The sequence below is a fragment of the Dendronephthya gigantea genome, unplaced genomic scaffold, assembly GCF_004324835.1.
Source record: "Dendronephthya gigantea isolate DGI-Jeju-01 unplaced genomic scaffold, DenGig_1.0 000155F, whole genome shotgun sequence".
NCBI classification, from domain to species: domain Eukaryota; kingdom Metazoa; phylum Cnidaria; class Anthozoa; order Malacalcyonacea; family Nephtheidae; genus Dendronephthya; species Dendronephthya gigantea.
In genome coordinates this window covers 149,432-166,812 of record NW_021163165.1, presented here as the reverse complement: position 1 = coordinate 166,812, position 17,381 = coordinate 149,432, and the positions used below count along the sequence as shown (strand labels likewise).

The following is a 17,381-nucleotide window of genomic DNA, read 5'->3' as shown; positions in this document are numbered from 1 at the left end:
TTGTTTATGCATGTTCTCGGATATTCATTGTGTATTCTTCCAATGCCTTGACGTTTTGTGCATTCATGAAACGTAACTTACTTTCATTGCATGTTATAAAGACAAATTGTTAGCGTTCAAATGTCTGAGAAACGAAGAAAGCCGTGTGTTACAGTCTGCTAGGGTGCATGCATGTGAATCGAAACGAGCCTTGGCTTTCTCGGTATAGATGTGTTGCTACAGTGTCGCTTGCACACGTATTCTACGCACGTCCGCGTTTAGTAATGTTGACACGGATTGAAACATCGAACTTCATTCCGTTTAAAAGCAGACCGTGTAACGGTAAACCGTATAACGGTTTACAATTCACAACTTCAGTCTTGCTATATTTACTTAAAAATTCATGTTGCCGCAGGATTTACGAAACGTTTCAGTCAGGGTGGGTATATATATATATATATATATATATATATAATATATATATATATATATATAATATATATATATAATATATATATATATATATATATATATATATATATATATATATATATACATAAACGTGTATTGACGGGCCATTCAACAACTTTAAACTTGAAAGTTCTGCCGAATGGAGCGGCAAGTAGCCGCAGGGGCATGTGATGTGGCCGTCGAACGATCGTCGTCGCAGTCGGAGACGAACGCGAGGCAAGAACAGGTCGATTGCATGCATGTAGTCACGGCGATTTTTTTTATGATTATTAACGGAATATATATAGTCTCGCTGAATATAGTCTTGCAACATGTGAACCTATAGAAGTCTCTTGTCAATTGTCATACCTGTGGTATAAAACCAACGAGGTATGAACTCACGATAGACGACGGCGTAATTTGACCCCGTCACATGTCTCTGCGAAATGTCCCCGCAACCTGTGTCGCACGGTGTGACCAGCTTTATAACTTGTTTTGAACACTATATTAATAGTATTATTTATAACACTATAACAATATAACTGTTATAAAAATATAGCTCTGTTTACACTACACTCAATTTATCAGCACGTCAGGGCTAAAATGGGTACCCGTAATTTGGCCTTTTATTTGCCCTTGCTTGCTAAAAAAGGTTAGGATAAAAAACAGTGGCATCAAATAGAAGCTGGTTATTTCCGTACAGTTGAATTCACTTTAGGACCGGTTTACAATTATTGCAATGCGCGATTTTCTACATTTGATTTGTGTGAATGAGTGGATAGGTTACGGATGTTCACATAAGGACACTTAAACATCAGATCATGAGCTCTTTTGCATCTATCAAAAGAAGAAAGTGTAAAAATTGCAAGTGTAAACCTGGTCGCGTCTTCAGACAGTAAAACCACGATTTGTGACTAAAAAATTAGCGTCTAGTCGCGTTTTTATATACTTAACTTTATCATAGAACATGGACTCATCTAGCCAATCAACTTAGAACCAATTGGAAGACTAAATCGGAAGTACCTAGGTCCAAGATGATCACGAGCGCCTTCAATAGTTCCCGTGCCAATTTTGTTGGCCACCATGCAAACGGCAGCTAGCGCGCATAATTATCCTGAATTGTCATAGGCAGCCCAGACATGTTTTCGTTCTCGTAGCGCTCGCGCGTGTACACGAGTCTACTTGGTTGGCAAGTTTTTTTACTAAAATATACTACAACGTTTTCTACGACCTGAATATCTTGCAAATTACAAATAAAAATAATATAAAAATTACCTCGGTTTAAACGCCGGTAATTTGACTATATTCTCCCGAAGTTTTAATTAACTTCAAACGTTAATTTTAAGGATGCTAAAAAAGAAAATGTGTATCGATATTTTGACAAAATTTTGTCAAGACTATGCTAGTGGCACCTACCCGGCTGTGGTGTCGTCATTATTTAGATTTGCAAACAAGAAAATTGGCTGTCGTTTTTTCAGTTGGGAATTTCGCACGCAAGAGCCAATCAGTTTTCTGTTTGAAATTCGAAATTATGACGACACCACAGGGTAGGTGCCACTAGCATAATTTTGACAAAATTTTGTCAAAATATCGATACAAATTTGCTTTTTTAGCATCCTTAAAATTAACGTTTGAAGTTAAAACGGGAGAATGTAGTCAAATTACCGGCGTTTAAACCGATATAATTTTTATATTATTTTTATTTGTAATTTGCCGTGGCAAACGTTGTCGTATATTTTAGTAAAAAAACTTGCCAACCTTGTCATAATAATAGACCAAGTAGACTCGTGCACACGCGCGAGCGCCACGAGAACGAAAACATGTCTGGGCTGCCTATGGAATTGTGACGTATTTTAATTACAATTTTTGCAGACTCGCGCTTTGTGAATGTGACCTCTGAAAGTGTAGAAGGATTGGGAGGTGAATCGCCTTTGAAACAGGACTGGTACGTAGTCCAAAACAGTTTTTTCATAGTGCATAATAATTAATAATACATGTTTGCTGAACACACATGCACATCTTACCTGCGACTTGAAACGTTTTTATGACTTGAAACCATCGTTTTCAGCATCATTGCTTATTAATATGTGCTCTTTAATACATCCTGAAATCTTGAATATGTAAATTAGTTTCACCTCCAAAATTGTCTTCAGGACGTTTTTGGTGGTCACACGGGGCTGCCTAACAGAACACTGATCTAAAGAATGTCTAGATACCACGACCTCGGAATTTGTACTAAAATGTACACAAGTAATTTGAATTTGGTTGTCTGAGATTCATTACTTTTGGATCAATTCTATATTGTTTTATTCAAGTTCTTAGCTATTTTAACCAATAATAAGTTGGTTCAATAAATAAATCTTTTTACAGTGCGGTTGTTACTCACTCACCTAAGTTGACTTAACTTTGGGAGTTAATTAATATACGATCATATTGGGTCCACAAAACATACTAAAAGTCAGGAAACGTTAAATCGCCGACGTTTTAAAATTATTTGTCCATATGCGTAGGGAACTCGTCACCAAAATCGAAGACTTGCAGCTGAACAATAAACGTCTCGTGGATCACAACGTTGAATTAAGTTTTCAGGTATAACCGACTAATTTTTCAGCTGTAGCAACAGAGTACATGGTGAGTTGTGAATAAAGCCTCTAAGCTTCGAATTTGGTTTTGCCAGATGGAGAATACGGAAGAAAGCAATAATCAGCTATTAAAGGAAGTCGATAATCTGCGTAGACAAGTTCGCAGGTTGGTACAAGAAGTTCTTGTAATATATGCATAGAGTACTAGAATATTTAACCATATTATTCACAGTCGCCAAATTCTCGCTATTCCAATCCCCCTATAGATGCATGCAGCTTGAAAACCTTTCGAAGGTTTTATTACAACGCACAATCTAGATTTTTTCAGAAACTACGGCAAAGCCTTAATAAACCCTCCAATATTTTTCTGTTCCTGTGATAATTTTACCTTGTACACCGAGTTTGTTAGAAACTGCAGCTGTTGTATTCAAGCGAGCCTTAAACATGCCTTGAAGCGAGTTCTGGAACCCTTCAATATATTATCATGTAATTGTTGCTCTTTGATAATGTGTACAAATTTGTTAGAAACAGCTGTAACTGTTGTATTCGATTTCCAAGTTCCGATTTGGTTCTTAGCGTTTCCACGTCCTCTTGTAGGAAACATGAAATGTTTATCTAGGCCTGTTTTTTGTCTATGATTTTTTCCTGTCAAACGTTCTGAACCCTCAACACCTGTCCATGCTTCATAATTTCCTACCAGGTTGTTCCTCTTCATTTCTTTTAGTTACCAAAAGTTGGACGAAAAGAAGAAAAGCATCGAGAGAGAAAATGAAGAGCTAAGACAAACAGGTAAAAGAATGAAGTTTGGCTTGCTGTTCGATGGTCTACATGCTTGAAAAAATCTCATGAAACAAATATATCTGTGCCTTTCATGGTGTACACTCAGTTAAGCCTGTTCAATAACAGGTCGGGGGTATTCAGGTACGGCGAAGTCGTGCTGAGTTATCTCATGCAGTGGGGCCGAGTGGGCCTATTTTGTAAAAAATGAGATTAGTAGTTGTAATGTTGCAAACGCCATGTTGAAAATTTGTTAAATTATTCAACATTTTTATTCCATTTGCAGTCGCCGACTTACAAGAAACCAGCCACGTTTTTCAGACCAAAGCAAAGCAATTGGTTAGTGCTGAGGGAGTTTTTTGTAACGTTTATAACTGTTTATGAGAACAAGTGAATCGACTGTCTTTTAACTGTTTATGAGAACAAGTCAGCCGATCAAATAGTAGCTACTGCGAACCTGTATTTTTAACATGTAATGATATAGTTTCTCGTGCAGTTACAGATAAACTGCATGGCGCTATCTCATGCAAGGTCAATGAAATGCTTCAAGCTTCATGTTTATTCGTGACTACGCTTGAAACTATAAGAGTAACGAGCGGATAAAAATCTTCAAATTAATACAGATACCAATAATTCTATGTATATATAGGAAAAAGACAGAGTAATGTTGAGCGAGTTTCAAGAAGAGCTACAGTCTAAGGTTAATTTGTTCCCAAATCAGGCATTGATATATTGAAGCAGCTTGGAACAATTAATTTTTTGTAAATATTTATTGCAGCTTTCCGCAGCGCACAGAACATTGGAAAGCTTATCTAAGGATCATCAAAATGTCTGCCTGGCATACAATGAAGAGAAGGTAAAAAATTGAACCACGTTCCATGAACTTGTCATATATTTCTAATTTCTTTGTCATCATTCGTCATCTCCGCCCATCCATGGTACTTTCCTCATAACCTCCGCAATCTTTCCTACCTTCTCTACCATCTATGCTGTTTCTTCATTTTATTTTTCTACACTTTATAGGCCTTTCCACTTAATTGTCTTGTCCACCAACTACACTATAATACTTCTCACAACCTCCAGCATCCATGAAATTCATTTCATAATCTCCAGCATTTAAAGACGTTTTATCATTAATTTTCCGTCATCCAAGCTATCCCATTTATGACTTTATCCGCCATCAATGTTATTCTTTTAAAACCTTTTCCATTCAGTGGAATTTGTGCGATAACCTTTTCCGCAATATGAGCCAACTGCTTTCCCAATATTAACTCCCGTTCCTTAAAACGGCTTCGATATAAGTCCTTTATCGAATTTAAATTTCCTGTTTTTAATTTCTTGTATACTTAGCAAAGGTTGATTGAACTAGAAGAACTACAAGATGTCAAAGATGAAATGGATGAGGTATGTGGGAAAGTTGGACGGAAGCGAATTCAGCGGAAAATAGAAAATCCATTTCAAGTTTTTCGGTGCGAATATCTTACTCTCTCTCTCCTATATATTTCTTCAATGTTTTCAATATTTGCCCGACTGTTTGCGTTAATTCCTAATTGTTTCATTTTTTTTCCACAAATTGCATTTCTTGTAGAGATGTAGTAATTTATATTGACAAATAAATATCCACATGAATTTTCTTAAATTGTGCCTGTCAAAGAAATAAAAACTTTGTCACATGTTGTACTATTTTTAGGAATCCTTTGCCGGTAATACAAAGTTTACGAATACCATAATATTCTCATATTTAAGGAGTCTACAGGAACGCAAGAATACTTGACAAGTATCATATCCAATCTGACAACTCAAAAAGAGGTAGCTAACATGCAATCGGCGTATCTTTCTTCACCTAGAGGATATTTTGTAATTTAAGCATAGTTTCAATATCGCCTTCTGAGTCGTGCATGGTAAGCAGACGCCGACTACAAAGTGGTCGAGCAACGTTACGAAGGCTTTCATAACATGCATGAATTTTCATTAAGTGCATTAAAAAATTATAATTGCTTTCGAACTTTATATAAATAGTAGAATTTACTTGATGACTTTCCTCACAGACCCTACAATTAGAGCGCAACAAGATGGAAGCAGAATTGTATCAAGTTCGGGAGGATCTGAATCGTTTGATGGTCCGGAACGCCTCGACATTTTCCTCAACGGAAAGGAACAAACTGATGCGACACACAGCGAAGTTCGGCACAACTGGCAGCACTCTGCAGCAGGAACTCCAAGAAATTGCTGTAAGTTTATCATAAGACATAGTTTAGAAAATATTACAAGTGTTGAAGAATGAGGAAGCGGAAGAATAGCTTGAAGCGTCTCGAACTATAACCAGAGATGCTTACCAATGTTTCAACTATTAGTTCAAATCTAAAAACTTCTCGCCAAAGTATTTTTACAAAACTCTAATTCAGTTGAAGAAATACATGGTGTGCCTTTAAACATAGGCGAGTGTACTTGAACTTAGGTCTTCAAAGTATTCATTACTTCCTGGGGATTCGAATTATAATAAATTATATAATAAATTTGCTCAATTTTGTCTAGATTGACGACTGCTTGCCTTCACCAATAGTTGGTTACTCGCCATCGTCGTATCAGAATTCCTCATATGAAAACGACGTGTTTGATAGTCCAAAGTCACTCACATCACCTCTTTCATTGGTATCTCTCAATTCATCCAGCAACTCACCACTATCGAAATCCAATGAGTATTTTGCCGCCGTTTCACAAGTGGTATGTTTTGAGCCGAATATGCATGATGCTTGTATAATTGTTAAATTAGCTACCGCAATATTTCTTTATTGTTAGGCCGCAGATTTCCGCGAGAAAAAAGAGAAAGCTTTGCAAACAATCTCGGAGTTGGTCAGTTTGGAGAAGACTCGAGAAAATAGAGAAATCAGAGAAGTATGATAAGACTTGACGTATATGTATGCAACTTGCATATATATTTGCACGGGTTACTGTTTTCACGCACAGTTCATAGAACACATGGTTTGGACACGGCCTTCAACCAAAATCGTAGCTGATTGGTCAATTCTAGTTTTTCTTGGCAACGAGGTAGCAACAGAACCAGCAATCAATTCATTTTGCGACGTTTTTGAACATTTTCTGCGATTTTTAATTTTGGTGAACAGTAAATTGTTTTATTTGCGTACTTTTAGCTTAGTCAAGGACAAAAAAGGATACCACTTTAATTAAAGGATACTATACTATAATTTAAATAACTTTTTGGTTTCACAATCTTTTCTGCAAAAAACATCGGAGATATTTAACAGTTATTCTGCGAACTCGAGTCGTATATGAGCTGATAGCCGACGAGGCGCGCGTTGCGCCGAGTTGGCTATCGGCCATATACGACGAGATTGAGCGAAATAACTGTTTTATTATGTACACAAACTTTCTCGCCCTTTCGGTGCATTTTGGTGTGCTATTATCAACTAAAGCTTGGATTTCCATTTCACTCAACTCCCCAAATCTTTCAGCCATTTTGTTTACTTTCTCTACTAGACAGATATGAGCCAATATCTGTCTAGTAGCCAACCAATGAAATTGCAGCATACCTCATATCTGGCGCTTGTGTACATAATAAAACACTTTGTTCTGGCTGCAATAAAAAATTCCGCTAACAAGTAGAAAACATCGAAGAAAATGCTCAAAAGCGACTTTTTAACAACATGACAACGATAAATAATACTCAATTTTCATTGCTGGTTCCGTTGCTACTTGCCAGGGAAAACTAGAATTGACCAGTCAGTTGCGATTTTGGTAGAAAGCCATATAAAGATATTATATTAACTATCTATGTCGGTGCACGACAAAAATATAATCGGCACGTGCATGCTAATCCAGATTGCCGTTTCTTTGCTTAAATTTCAGAGCCTTCAGAGAGATTTAGAAAAGGAAATGGAATTTTTTGCTGAAAAAATTTGGCTTCTGTCATTAGCAAGAAAGGCGTCAGAGAAAAGGTAAGTTTTGTGAAATCGAATTAGCGCAATTATAAAATGCGCTAGTATTATCATTTTAAAGCTCTTATATAAGTTATATTTTAGTCATACCTATATATAGTGATGATGTTTCTGTAGCGAGTGCATGTATCTTTTCCAGGGTATCTAAACTATTGGCGTTGATCGAGTCACTGAAAGGTAAATGTTACTTGTTACCACTAGCATAATGTACGGAACTAATTCAGACTCAAATTCTGAATAAGAGTTTAGTTTATTCCCCGATTTTCTTTTTTGAAGTAGCTAATAGCTATATATACGTCATCATACACTTGCATGACTCTTTGACAAAGGCAGTTTAAAAGAGCGAAAATAGGAGCTGCAGAAATCATAAAACTTACACCAAACATAGTATAGACCAAGTTACTAGCTATATATATTGAAGTATTTGACTCACTGTTTAATTTTTCTAAAGAGATAGGTCACAAATACAGCCCTTGTCAACAATTGTGTGTTTGTATGTAAAAGGCTGGAAAATCGTTTTTTCTATAGTTTTCAAGATATACAAAGTTAAGAAACAGTCTGTTTAACAAGTTTGCCAAATTCCCACCCGGCTGTAATATAAAAACGGCATAGCCTACGAACGGTCAAGAAAATATTTTAAATCACATGTTGTTTTGAACATAGAACAAATAAGTTTTTCCATCGTAAAGATTTTTAGAGATATAGCTATATACCTACGCATTCCCTTCCTATAGATGAAAATCATTGTTTACAAGACGAACGAGATAAAGCTCTTCAAAAGATTGGAAATCTCTCTCTAGGAAATGAAGATATGGAAACAAAGTAAGCCATAAAGATTAGAAACCCTAAAATTATACACCTCGAAAATTGTTCATAGCTGCTGACCGACTAAAACCACTAGCTAATATGTGAACGCTTATCTTGCTTCTTTGGCTCACTCGCGAGGAGACTATCACACTGTTATTTCTCAGGCCCATTCTCAGGTAATTCGATTCAAGTTCTCCCTCATTATTTTTTCCGGCACAGGATTGAAGAATTAGCGTCTGAATTGGAAACCAGTTTGGAAAATACGAAACATTTGCAGAAGCAATGTACCGATTTGAAAAATAAGGTACCTGATTCTGTCTTCTATTAATTTTTATATGTCTTTTGCCAACTAAATTCGAAGCAATCGTATGGAATTTTTTTCGTTTAGCTCATGGATAAAGAAACAGAATTACAGCGTATCAAGTAAGAATTCAGTTACATTGTACTATAAATCTTTTGCCGTGAATTGTTTTGTTTTCGTAATGTATACATAATTACATCCATGCATGCATGTTTTCTTGTTTTCTTGTTCTGTTTTTTAATTTTTACTAATATATGAGGCTTCTGCAGGTTATACTGACAAAGCTATAGACTATAGGGTACAGCGTATTTGATTATTCATTTAAAAAAAATTATTTTCCCCATATCGTAAAACCATTTAGCTATACTTTCCTCATATTTCTGACTGGCAACAGTACGCCTTACCTTTTTCCGGTAAATATTCGACCTTACCAAAGTCGAATACACCACATTCCAATGTTACTGATTTGACCTTCACTACTTTTTTATCTTGTCAGTCTGTTTTATACTTTTCGTAGACCGTATAGACGGTATAGTTAAACTGGTCGAGTATAAAATACATCGGTATCTTTACCATAAAGAGATTAGAAGGAAAGCAAGTATTATTTGTTGCTAATTTCATATTTAATTATCTGGTTTCCTAAAATTTTAACGGATGCATTTCCATCAGCCTGGATCCGCCCCTGATATGTTTAGTTGTTGTTTTTTTTCTTTACAATCGCATATTTTCCTAGCATTTGCTTTTGTTGTTTTTTTTTGTTTCATTTATTGTCATCGTTGGGCTTATTTTAATATTAATCCAAACAGAACACACGAACTTACGCACAATTTTAACATATAAACTTTCCTCTGCCAAAAGTCTAATCGCTAGAATGTTATAATACAACGTAAATAAACGTTCGACTTCTTATACTAATTTTAGAAAAGAAGCGCTGTCATCATCACCTGAGGTATCTTTATGTGTCACTAAATCCATCGACGAAATGATAAAATATATAACGTAGTTTAAAAACCAAAGTCATGTTATTGAAAGAATATGTCAAACATTTCTAGGACGCAGGCGGCGAATTTGCATCAAAATATCATGAGTTGGAGAGGTATGTTCCATTCCTTATCATGCATGTAATAATATGCTACACACGTAAAGAATAATCGCCCATCTGCATACTTAAAGAGCTGTCAAAGTTTTGTCTTTATTCCTTGTCCTAAGCAGCCGGCTATATCCCACAACAAAATTGGTCGATCTTGAAACTTGTTTGGTTGATCTTGAAACTTGTTTTGTTGATCTTGAAAAATAGATATTTCTGCGGTCTTGTGTTGTCACCATGAAACTTCCATCATATGACAGGGGCGTTCCAGACTTGGCATGGGGTCCAAAGCAGCCCTGTACCAAATGTGACGAATGCTGCGCTTGTTCTAAACTTTTCCCAACATCTTATACGCAGTTTAAATGATTTAGACATGTAACAACCTGTGTCCCTACTTTCAACTTTTCATATTTTATATAACAATACAAGAATTTTTCTATGATTACGTACGAAAACAATTGTAACATTGAAGAACGATTGTTTCAGTGCGAAGACGATCCCAGCATTGATTTACTCCACTTACTTCCGTACATTAAATTGAATTGCTATATACCTAGTGTCAAAATTGTTTTTTTGTTTTTTTATTGGACAAGACATCCACGCGTGGAGGGCTTCAAATCTCCATGATTAAGCGTGATCAACACGTGCGGGCATCAAATTTCATAATTTTCCCTAGGGCAAGTTATGAAATTTGATGCTCGTTGCTATGCTTTCCCTAGCATGACGACCATGGAAATCACAGGAGAGTTTTCGAATTTAACTTTATATTATTTCTTATTCTGAACTATATAACTTTGTTTCATATTCTAATCTATACATGTCTAGGAATTGGCTCTTCTTTGCGCTCCGGTTTATTTTCATTTTGGCACTAGATATAACAACAATTAAATCACTTATTTACCGACACCTCGGGAAAACTGTGTGTTTTGAATTTAAGCTCTAGCTTGAATTTAACATGTAAAAATTAACACTTATTTACTGACGCCGAGGGAACAGTGTGTTTTGTTGACCCGAGACCGCCGTTCCGCCTCGGGAAACAACGAGCACTCGAGGGTCGACAAAACACACTGTTTCCCTCGGCGTCAGTAAATAAGTGTTAATTGTTACATGATAAATTCAAGCCCAGCCCGGTGTTCGCTAAAAGGTAAATTAAGACCCTTAATAGGTAAATAAGCCACTTTCAAGACCTTAAACTTCGCAAATCCGTTGATGTTTGATGGAGTTGTTGATATACAGTGTTATTTTATCTGACTACACTAGATTTTTATGCATCTGATTTTATGCATAGATTTTGATATTACTTTTCTAGAAAGCACAAAGAACTTGAAGAAGAACACAGGAAGGCTTTAGGTGTATTCTTTGTATTAGTTAGGATCTGGTTTTGAATTTCAATTTAATGTAATTACTTATAAGATACGTCCCTGGTAAAAGCTTTATCAATTAGCCCGAATATAAATGCAACCTTGTGTTTATATTTCATCAGCCAAATTATCTAAGGTCGAATTGGAGCTAGAAAAAACTGCCATGGACTTAGCTGTTGAAAATAAAAGATCACGAAACCTTCAGGTACAGTATACGTAGGTCTATTCTTCAACTGTTATTCTGTTGGACAAGTCACGAAAGGATTCAGCATAATCTGGAATAAATAGATAGTTTATAGATTAGTCATGTCTTTCAGAACAATTCTATCCCCCGATGGATTGCGGTCTCTGGTTTCGAGATTGTATTTTGAACTGTAATAGACTAGACTAGACGACGATTTAGTTGTCAATGTTCTTCAGGAGTCGTTATCGTTGTCAGTATCGAAACATGAACAGGAACTACAGGACATTATGGAAACAATCCCATCGGAAGCTTGTGACAATTCGGTGAGTTTCGAGACCATGGCATGATAACGCTAAATATTTAAATTTGCCTCCCAATTTCCCAGCTTTTGTCATGAATCTGCCACTTCTGTTCAGCATTCAAGAACAAAGTCTTCAGCGATAACAGGATATCAAGTCAGGAATAAACTTCGAGCATTCTTGGTTTCCCGGTGTTTGGTAGGGGAAGACTGCTCTTGTGTATATATTTAAATTCAGATGTTAAATAATTTTGTAAAAACACGAGTTCGAATTCTTGAAGTTACCTAACAATCCGCGATGAACTCTGTGTGTCGTTATATGAATGAATACATGCAAAAGCAGTTTACTTTCTTATTCCATACAAAAAAAAGTAAAGACCATGGGTGTAAAGTTTTTTTTTTTTATTATTGACCTAGGAACAGCGTGACACTCTTTAACTTTTCAACAAAACGTAGTTATGCAACAGCAAAAATCGGCCACGAAGGGTCTCGTCAGAAGGGCTGGTTATTATAAACAAAATAGAATTGAGCTCATGTTTTGTATGAGAGCCAAACAGGTCATTAAAAAACCATCAGCAAAAATGGGGGATCGAACATATTAAGGAGGAGGACTTTTGTTTTCTTTTCTTAGACTATACGAGATTCACCCGATGGTAAGCCGAATAATCGTAAAGGTGATGTTCCACTGGGTGTTAGCACTCCAATTGATGGGAACAGCTTTGATTCTAACTGCATTTCTAATCGACAAAAATCATTCGACACACCCTTCCCTAATAAAGAAGTGGAGAATTGCGATTCAACAGGTGAGTTAACAATGACGTATAAGGTGATATTGGTATAGGAAAACGTTCGGTCGTTTATCTTTTCAGATTACTTGGGAACCACGTTCTTTTTGCCCAAGCTTGTTGATGAAGAGGGAAGAAAAAAACACTTAAAATATCAAAATATCTTATTATAGAGATGTGCGACAAATCGCCGGGCAGTTTGGGTTCCTCGAGCAATCAATGTGACGATGGTTCAGCCTTATCGAGCATATCTCCAAATCTGATCCGACCGTTTGACGTGCAAAATGATCGCTGGATATCGCCCAATCTGATTGAACCATTTGAAGGTGATTCAGCGAAAAACAAAACCTTCACCAAGGTAGTGCAAATTAAGACCAATTGTTAGTGTTATTTATATTCTATGGATGTGAAAATTCTTCAAGTTTTAAAATTTAAGATCTGGAAATGTGACATGCATCGTACAGTACGAGCTGATTTTGTTTTAGCCTTTGAACTACTAAGTAAGATAGAGGTCGCCAAACTGACCACACATGACCGTAATCTCGTATAGTTTAATCGGCCGCCATTTTTGATTCCAGTCGAATTGGGCACCATTGCTAGTCCTTTAATTTTCTACGGTTTAAAAATTATTTTAGTATACAGTGTGTATCAATTGAATCAGACTATAAATAAACATTTATTGTCCATGAATTGTATTATACCCAGGAGACAACAACTACTAAGGTGCAAAAAAAGTAGACCGGGATACTTTGGCCTATCTGCATTAACGAACTACGAGCTTTTGAACTACTCACTACTTGGAAATAAAGTACAAACATTAGAAAGCTTTGTCAATTTGTTACTTCAAATTCAGATAATAATTTTCTTACCTTCCAAGCCTGATCACAGCACAGAACTACGTGAATGGGATAAATATCGGGAAACGTGCGGAAGAGACAAGGAAGCACTCGGAAATCCTCACGACTTTACCGAGACCAAAAACGCGACTTGTATCTCGCCAGGTAGCAGCGATGACTGCGCCAAGAACCTCCTCACTGATTTTTATGCAGAAGAGACGCGCAACACGAATCACAGTTCTTGTTGTACTTGTTCCGGCGGGCTTTCTGATGTTCACCCATTCGACGGTGATTCAGCACCAACCTCTCCCACCATTCCATCGAGATTTCGTAAGATAAGCAATATAACTCCTCCTTGTGGACTCCGAAAAAGTGTTGCAGGTGAGCTTTTACCACTCTATAAATTGATATGAATCTCATCGTCAAAGGTGATTTATATACTGAGCGAAGGCGTGTAGAAAAAAGACTCACAACAAATTAAAAGTCACTTTAAACCTTTATAAACGACTCCATGTTGGCATACGCGTTATTCTCTGCATGAGTTTTTGATAAGATAAATAAAGGTAGTTTAAAAGACTTTTAATTCTTGGGTGCGTCTTTTAAACAAAGTCAAAAATGGCCGGCGGATGGCCGAAAAATTGGCCGAAATTTTGTTACAAAAGGTTACCTTGAGTAAGCTCTGTATTGGGTGTCAAAATAAGTGGATCGTCGTTGACACTATACTCAATTTGTGGGCTCAGCAGGGCTGGATAGGTATCTGTACCTAATATTATCCACGCCAAGGCTACCAATATACAAAGGTACTGGCTTATATTTTCTGTATGTTTTCTGAGAATTTCACAATTAAACATTGCATTTTTATTAAAAATAAATTCCTCTACATCAATCGCTTAATGAAAAAAAGTAAGTATTTTTCTACTCATAATTCCGGCAGTTAAAGAGCCAATTTGGGAATTTGTCAAAAAAACTACATTGCTGTTTCATATCGATTAGTTAAAATAATGTGATAAAATATTGTTTTATGATATATCTCGTCTAATAATATGTTTCAAAATTCGTATATCTCTTATAAAAGGAAGTCAACCAGTGCCTGCCTCGAGTAACGAGAAGGATCGGAACTCTCCATGCGGACAGAATCTCACAACAAACTCAGAAAATACGAATGAGGACAAGCTGGTGTTTACATTCGATGGTCCTCCGGCCGAAATTTATACAAATCGAAATGAAAACTCCAGAACTCGGAGTAGATTGACGAATTCGTCCAGGGAAGGTGATCGATTATCGGACATCGATAGTGATTACAAATCTTCACCGGTTCAAGCGAATAGTTATATTCTGGGCGTGTCACTAAATTCTAGGTAAGAGAAATAAATCGCAAAGAAATCATACTTATCAAAAACGTAATTTCATACTTATATTAATAAATATTCGTAAAAAAACTTAATCCTACTGCCTCTCTTCAAAGTGTTGCGAATGTATATTGGGAATATACAGACATTATTCCGTTGAAGAAACAAGTAGTAATGCAACGATATTTAGTTCACTAAGCATTCTTCTTTATTGAATACACCGCTTTTTATTTCCAGTCTTCCATCGGATGAGAAAGAATTAGAGGTATGCATCTCTGGAACATTGCTTCCACTTTACTATTTTTTTCTTTTAGGAGAGTAATGTTAAAAAGTAACCTTCGTTCATTAGTAAACGTTTACTGTATATGTAGACTATAGCTTATTCAGATGTACACTATAGCTTAGTATGATCTTGCTTAAAGAAGATGTAGAAGGTTGAATCCTGTAATTGCTTTAAATTTACAGAAATTGTTCAAGAGCGTCTGTCTCGCATTTCGTACTGACAAGGACAGTTTGCCACAAAGATTGGAATACCAGGTAAATACGCGATGATTTGGATTGTAGCCTTCGCTTCAACGTGAAGCCTTCACGTCGACATTTTGTCCACGAATTCCAATAGACCTTTCTCATAATGACGTCAAACGCGGAAAGTATGATGTTACACGAAATTTGATTGGCTCCATAAAACTATCGATCCAATTAAACTTCGTGTAAGATCAGTCTGTTCGCGTTTGACGTCATTATGAAAAAGGTCATTCGATCCGATCTATTCATTCGGTTACTTTCATGAAAATAAATGTAAAGCTGGATGAAGCTACAATCTTGGCCAAAAGTTAATAGGACGGCGCACGCTATCGCGATATCACAACTACTGTGACCACCTACGCTCGCATTTTCGCCGAATTCCCCCCTCCCCCTTTTCAATGTTGGTCCCTAATTAATATGTTAATTGTTGTAATGTCGTAAAAACGAAAGTGCATTAGAATTCAACATTGAATGAGAGGAGGGGGGGAGAACACATTTTTAGAGAATTTTAGACGCGCATGGGCTATAGAGAGTATTATTTCCAAGTTAGAGAACTAGCTTTAAACTACATAGTGTAAACGTACTACCAAATAATCAGGTTAACCTGTTCAAACTAACTACTTTGCGATAAGTCTATCAGATTAACCAATAACAACCCCCCTCCTTAACTAACTAACTAGCTAACTTGCTAACTAACTAACTAACTAACTAACTAACTAGTAGGCTTGGATTTCCCGACAAAGGCCTGACCGAAGTCCGTTTAAACTGAAAGAATCAGGTTGAAACCAGCTCGGTTAAAGCCATGCAGGCCTAGGCCCGGAGTGTAAACACGGCTTATGATGTTTACAGTCTAAGACTAAATAAACAGAGTGTATCAGACAATGTTAGACCTTTCCAAAAAAGCCAATTCTAGGTATTAGGCGTAACTGAACACACAAAAGCGTCGAAACGAATGCATGTAATGTTCGCGACTCAGGGGATTCATTTTATTCATTCTTTGATCTGCTCAACTCATTAGTTCAGCATGCACAATTTATTTCCATTGTATATATCCTTTGCGTCAGTGGATTCAGACTAAATTGCTATCATACTTTTTTTCACTGTCTTGGACTTTTAATTGATATTGTTACGCTGGTGGGTTTACAGTGTATGTGGCCATAAAAGACACCAGAACCATGGATATATTACCCCAAAAGGGTTCGTTACTTCACCACCATCACTCGAAAGACACATTGAGCATACTGCGAAACCTCGTTATCAGAAACCCCAAGTCATAGCGTTACTCATGCAAGCGTAGATAACCCCTAGCTGAGGTACCTGCATGCTGTGATGGAGACTGCCTCACTTGGTTATACTGACTCAACTTAGCTCATAATGATGTGTTATGAAGCTGGGCGCTCCACTTGTCTTAGAACCCTTTCTGTCTATATTTCACATGTACTTTATAATTTAAATAAATTGGGACGTTTGAACGTTCGCTGAACGTTCGCTGAACGTTCGCCTGCGCGTACGTACTCCGATCGATGTAGATCGAGCCAGTCAGACACCACAATCCACCTTTTAAGCATCTCCAATATTTTTAGGAACGAGCTCGTAATGGAGCCGAGGACAATATTATGAAAACTCTGAATACTTTGTCAAACGTTATAAAGGTAACTCTGAATTTATTACGGTTTAAGTTAGTTCGCGGGATGGGGGGAGGGTCTTGTAAGGTATCAGGAAACATTTCATTACCGTAATTACTCGAATAAACGCCTCCCTCTAATAAACGCCGCCCTCGAATTAACGCCGCAGAGACAAGCAAAAATATCAATAAACGCCGCCCTTAAATAAACGCTGCAACCTTTTCGTCATTGCGCGTTTATTCGAAGCATTTATTTATAACCACAGTTCAATTTTCATATATAATTATATAAATAGAAAAGACATAACTTTTATACTTAGTTTTTTTGGGGATTAATTGTATTGGTTAAATTGGCGTTTAAACGAATAAACGCCGCATCTTAATTGCTAAATATTTAATAAACGCCGCGGCGTTTATTCGAATAATTACGGTATTTGTGACGCACGGGTATCTGCAACAGCAAGTTTCTTACTTTAATTA

General features: G+C 36.6%; 1 protein-coding gene across 4 annotated transcripts in view; it reads left to right on the top strand.

Moving 5' to 3' along the window:
• LOC114537262 (lymphoid-restricted membrane protein-like) overlaps positions 1-17,381 on the top strand; it is a 45,200-nt gene that overhangs the window by 22,806 nt on the left and 5,013 nt on the right. For all 4 annotated transcript variants that reach the window (XM_028558401.1, XM_028558402.1, XM_028558403.1 and 1 more), the window contains 30 exons: positions 2,302-2,374; positions 2,940-3,018; positions 3,107-3,177; positions 3,736-3,800; positions 4,075-4,127; positions 4,438-4,488; positions 4,567-4,644; positions 5,139-5,192; positions 5,535-5,597; positions 5,837-6,019; positions 6,324-6,512; positions 6,588-6,683; positions 7,656-7,744; positions 7,884-7,921; positions 8,479-8,566; positions 8,771-8,855; positions 8,940-8,974; positions 9,774-9,801; positions 9,905-9,948; positions 11,249-11,289; positions 11,423-11,505; positions 11,721-11,807; positions 11,901-11,981; positions 12,414-12,585; positions 12,741-12,925; positions 13,445-13,784; positions 14,479-14,761; positions 14,990-15,017; positions 15,218-15,289; positions 16,861-16,929. In XM_028558401.1, coding sequence (XP_028414202.1) covers positions 2,302-2,374; positions 2,940-3,018; positions 3,107-3,177; positions 3,736-3,800; positions 4,075-4,127; positions 4,438-4,488; positions 4,567-4,644; positions 5,139-5,192; positions 5,535-5,597; positions 5,837-6,019; positions 6,324-6,512; positions 6,588-6,683; positions 7,656-7,744; positions 7,884-7,921; positions 8,479-8,566; positions 8,771-8,855; positions 8,940-8,974; positions 9,774-9,801; positions 9,905-9,948; positions 11,249-11,289; positions 11,423-11,505; positions 11,721-11,807; positions 11,901-11,981; positions 12,414-12,585; positions 12,741-12,925; positions 13,445-13,784; positions 14,479-14,761; positions 14,990-15,017; positions 15,218-15,289; positions 16,861-16,929 — 2,903 coding nt within the window. The remainder of the gene's footprint in view (positions 1-2,301; positions 2,375-2,939; positions 3,019-3,106; positions 3,178-3,735; positions 3,801-4,074; positions 4,128-4,437; positions 4,489-4,566; positions 4,645-5,138; positions 5,193-5,534; positions 5,598-5,836; positions 6,020-6,323; positions 6,513-6,587; positions 6,684-7,655; positions 7,745-7,883; positions 7,922-8,478; positions 8,567-8,770; positions 8,856-8,939; positions 8,975-9,773; positions 9,802-9,904; positions 9,949-11,248; positions 11,290-11,422; positions 11,506-11,720; positions 11,808-11,900; positions 11,982-12,413; positions 12,586-12,740; positions 12,926-13,444; positions 13,785-14,478; positions 14,762-14,989; positions 15,018-15,217; positions 15,290-16,860; positions 16,930-17,381) is intronic.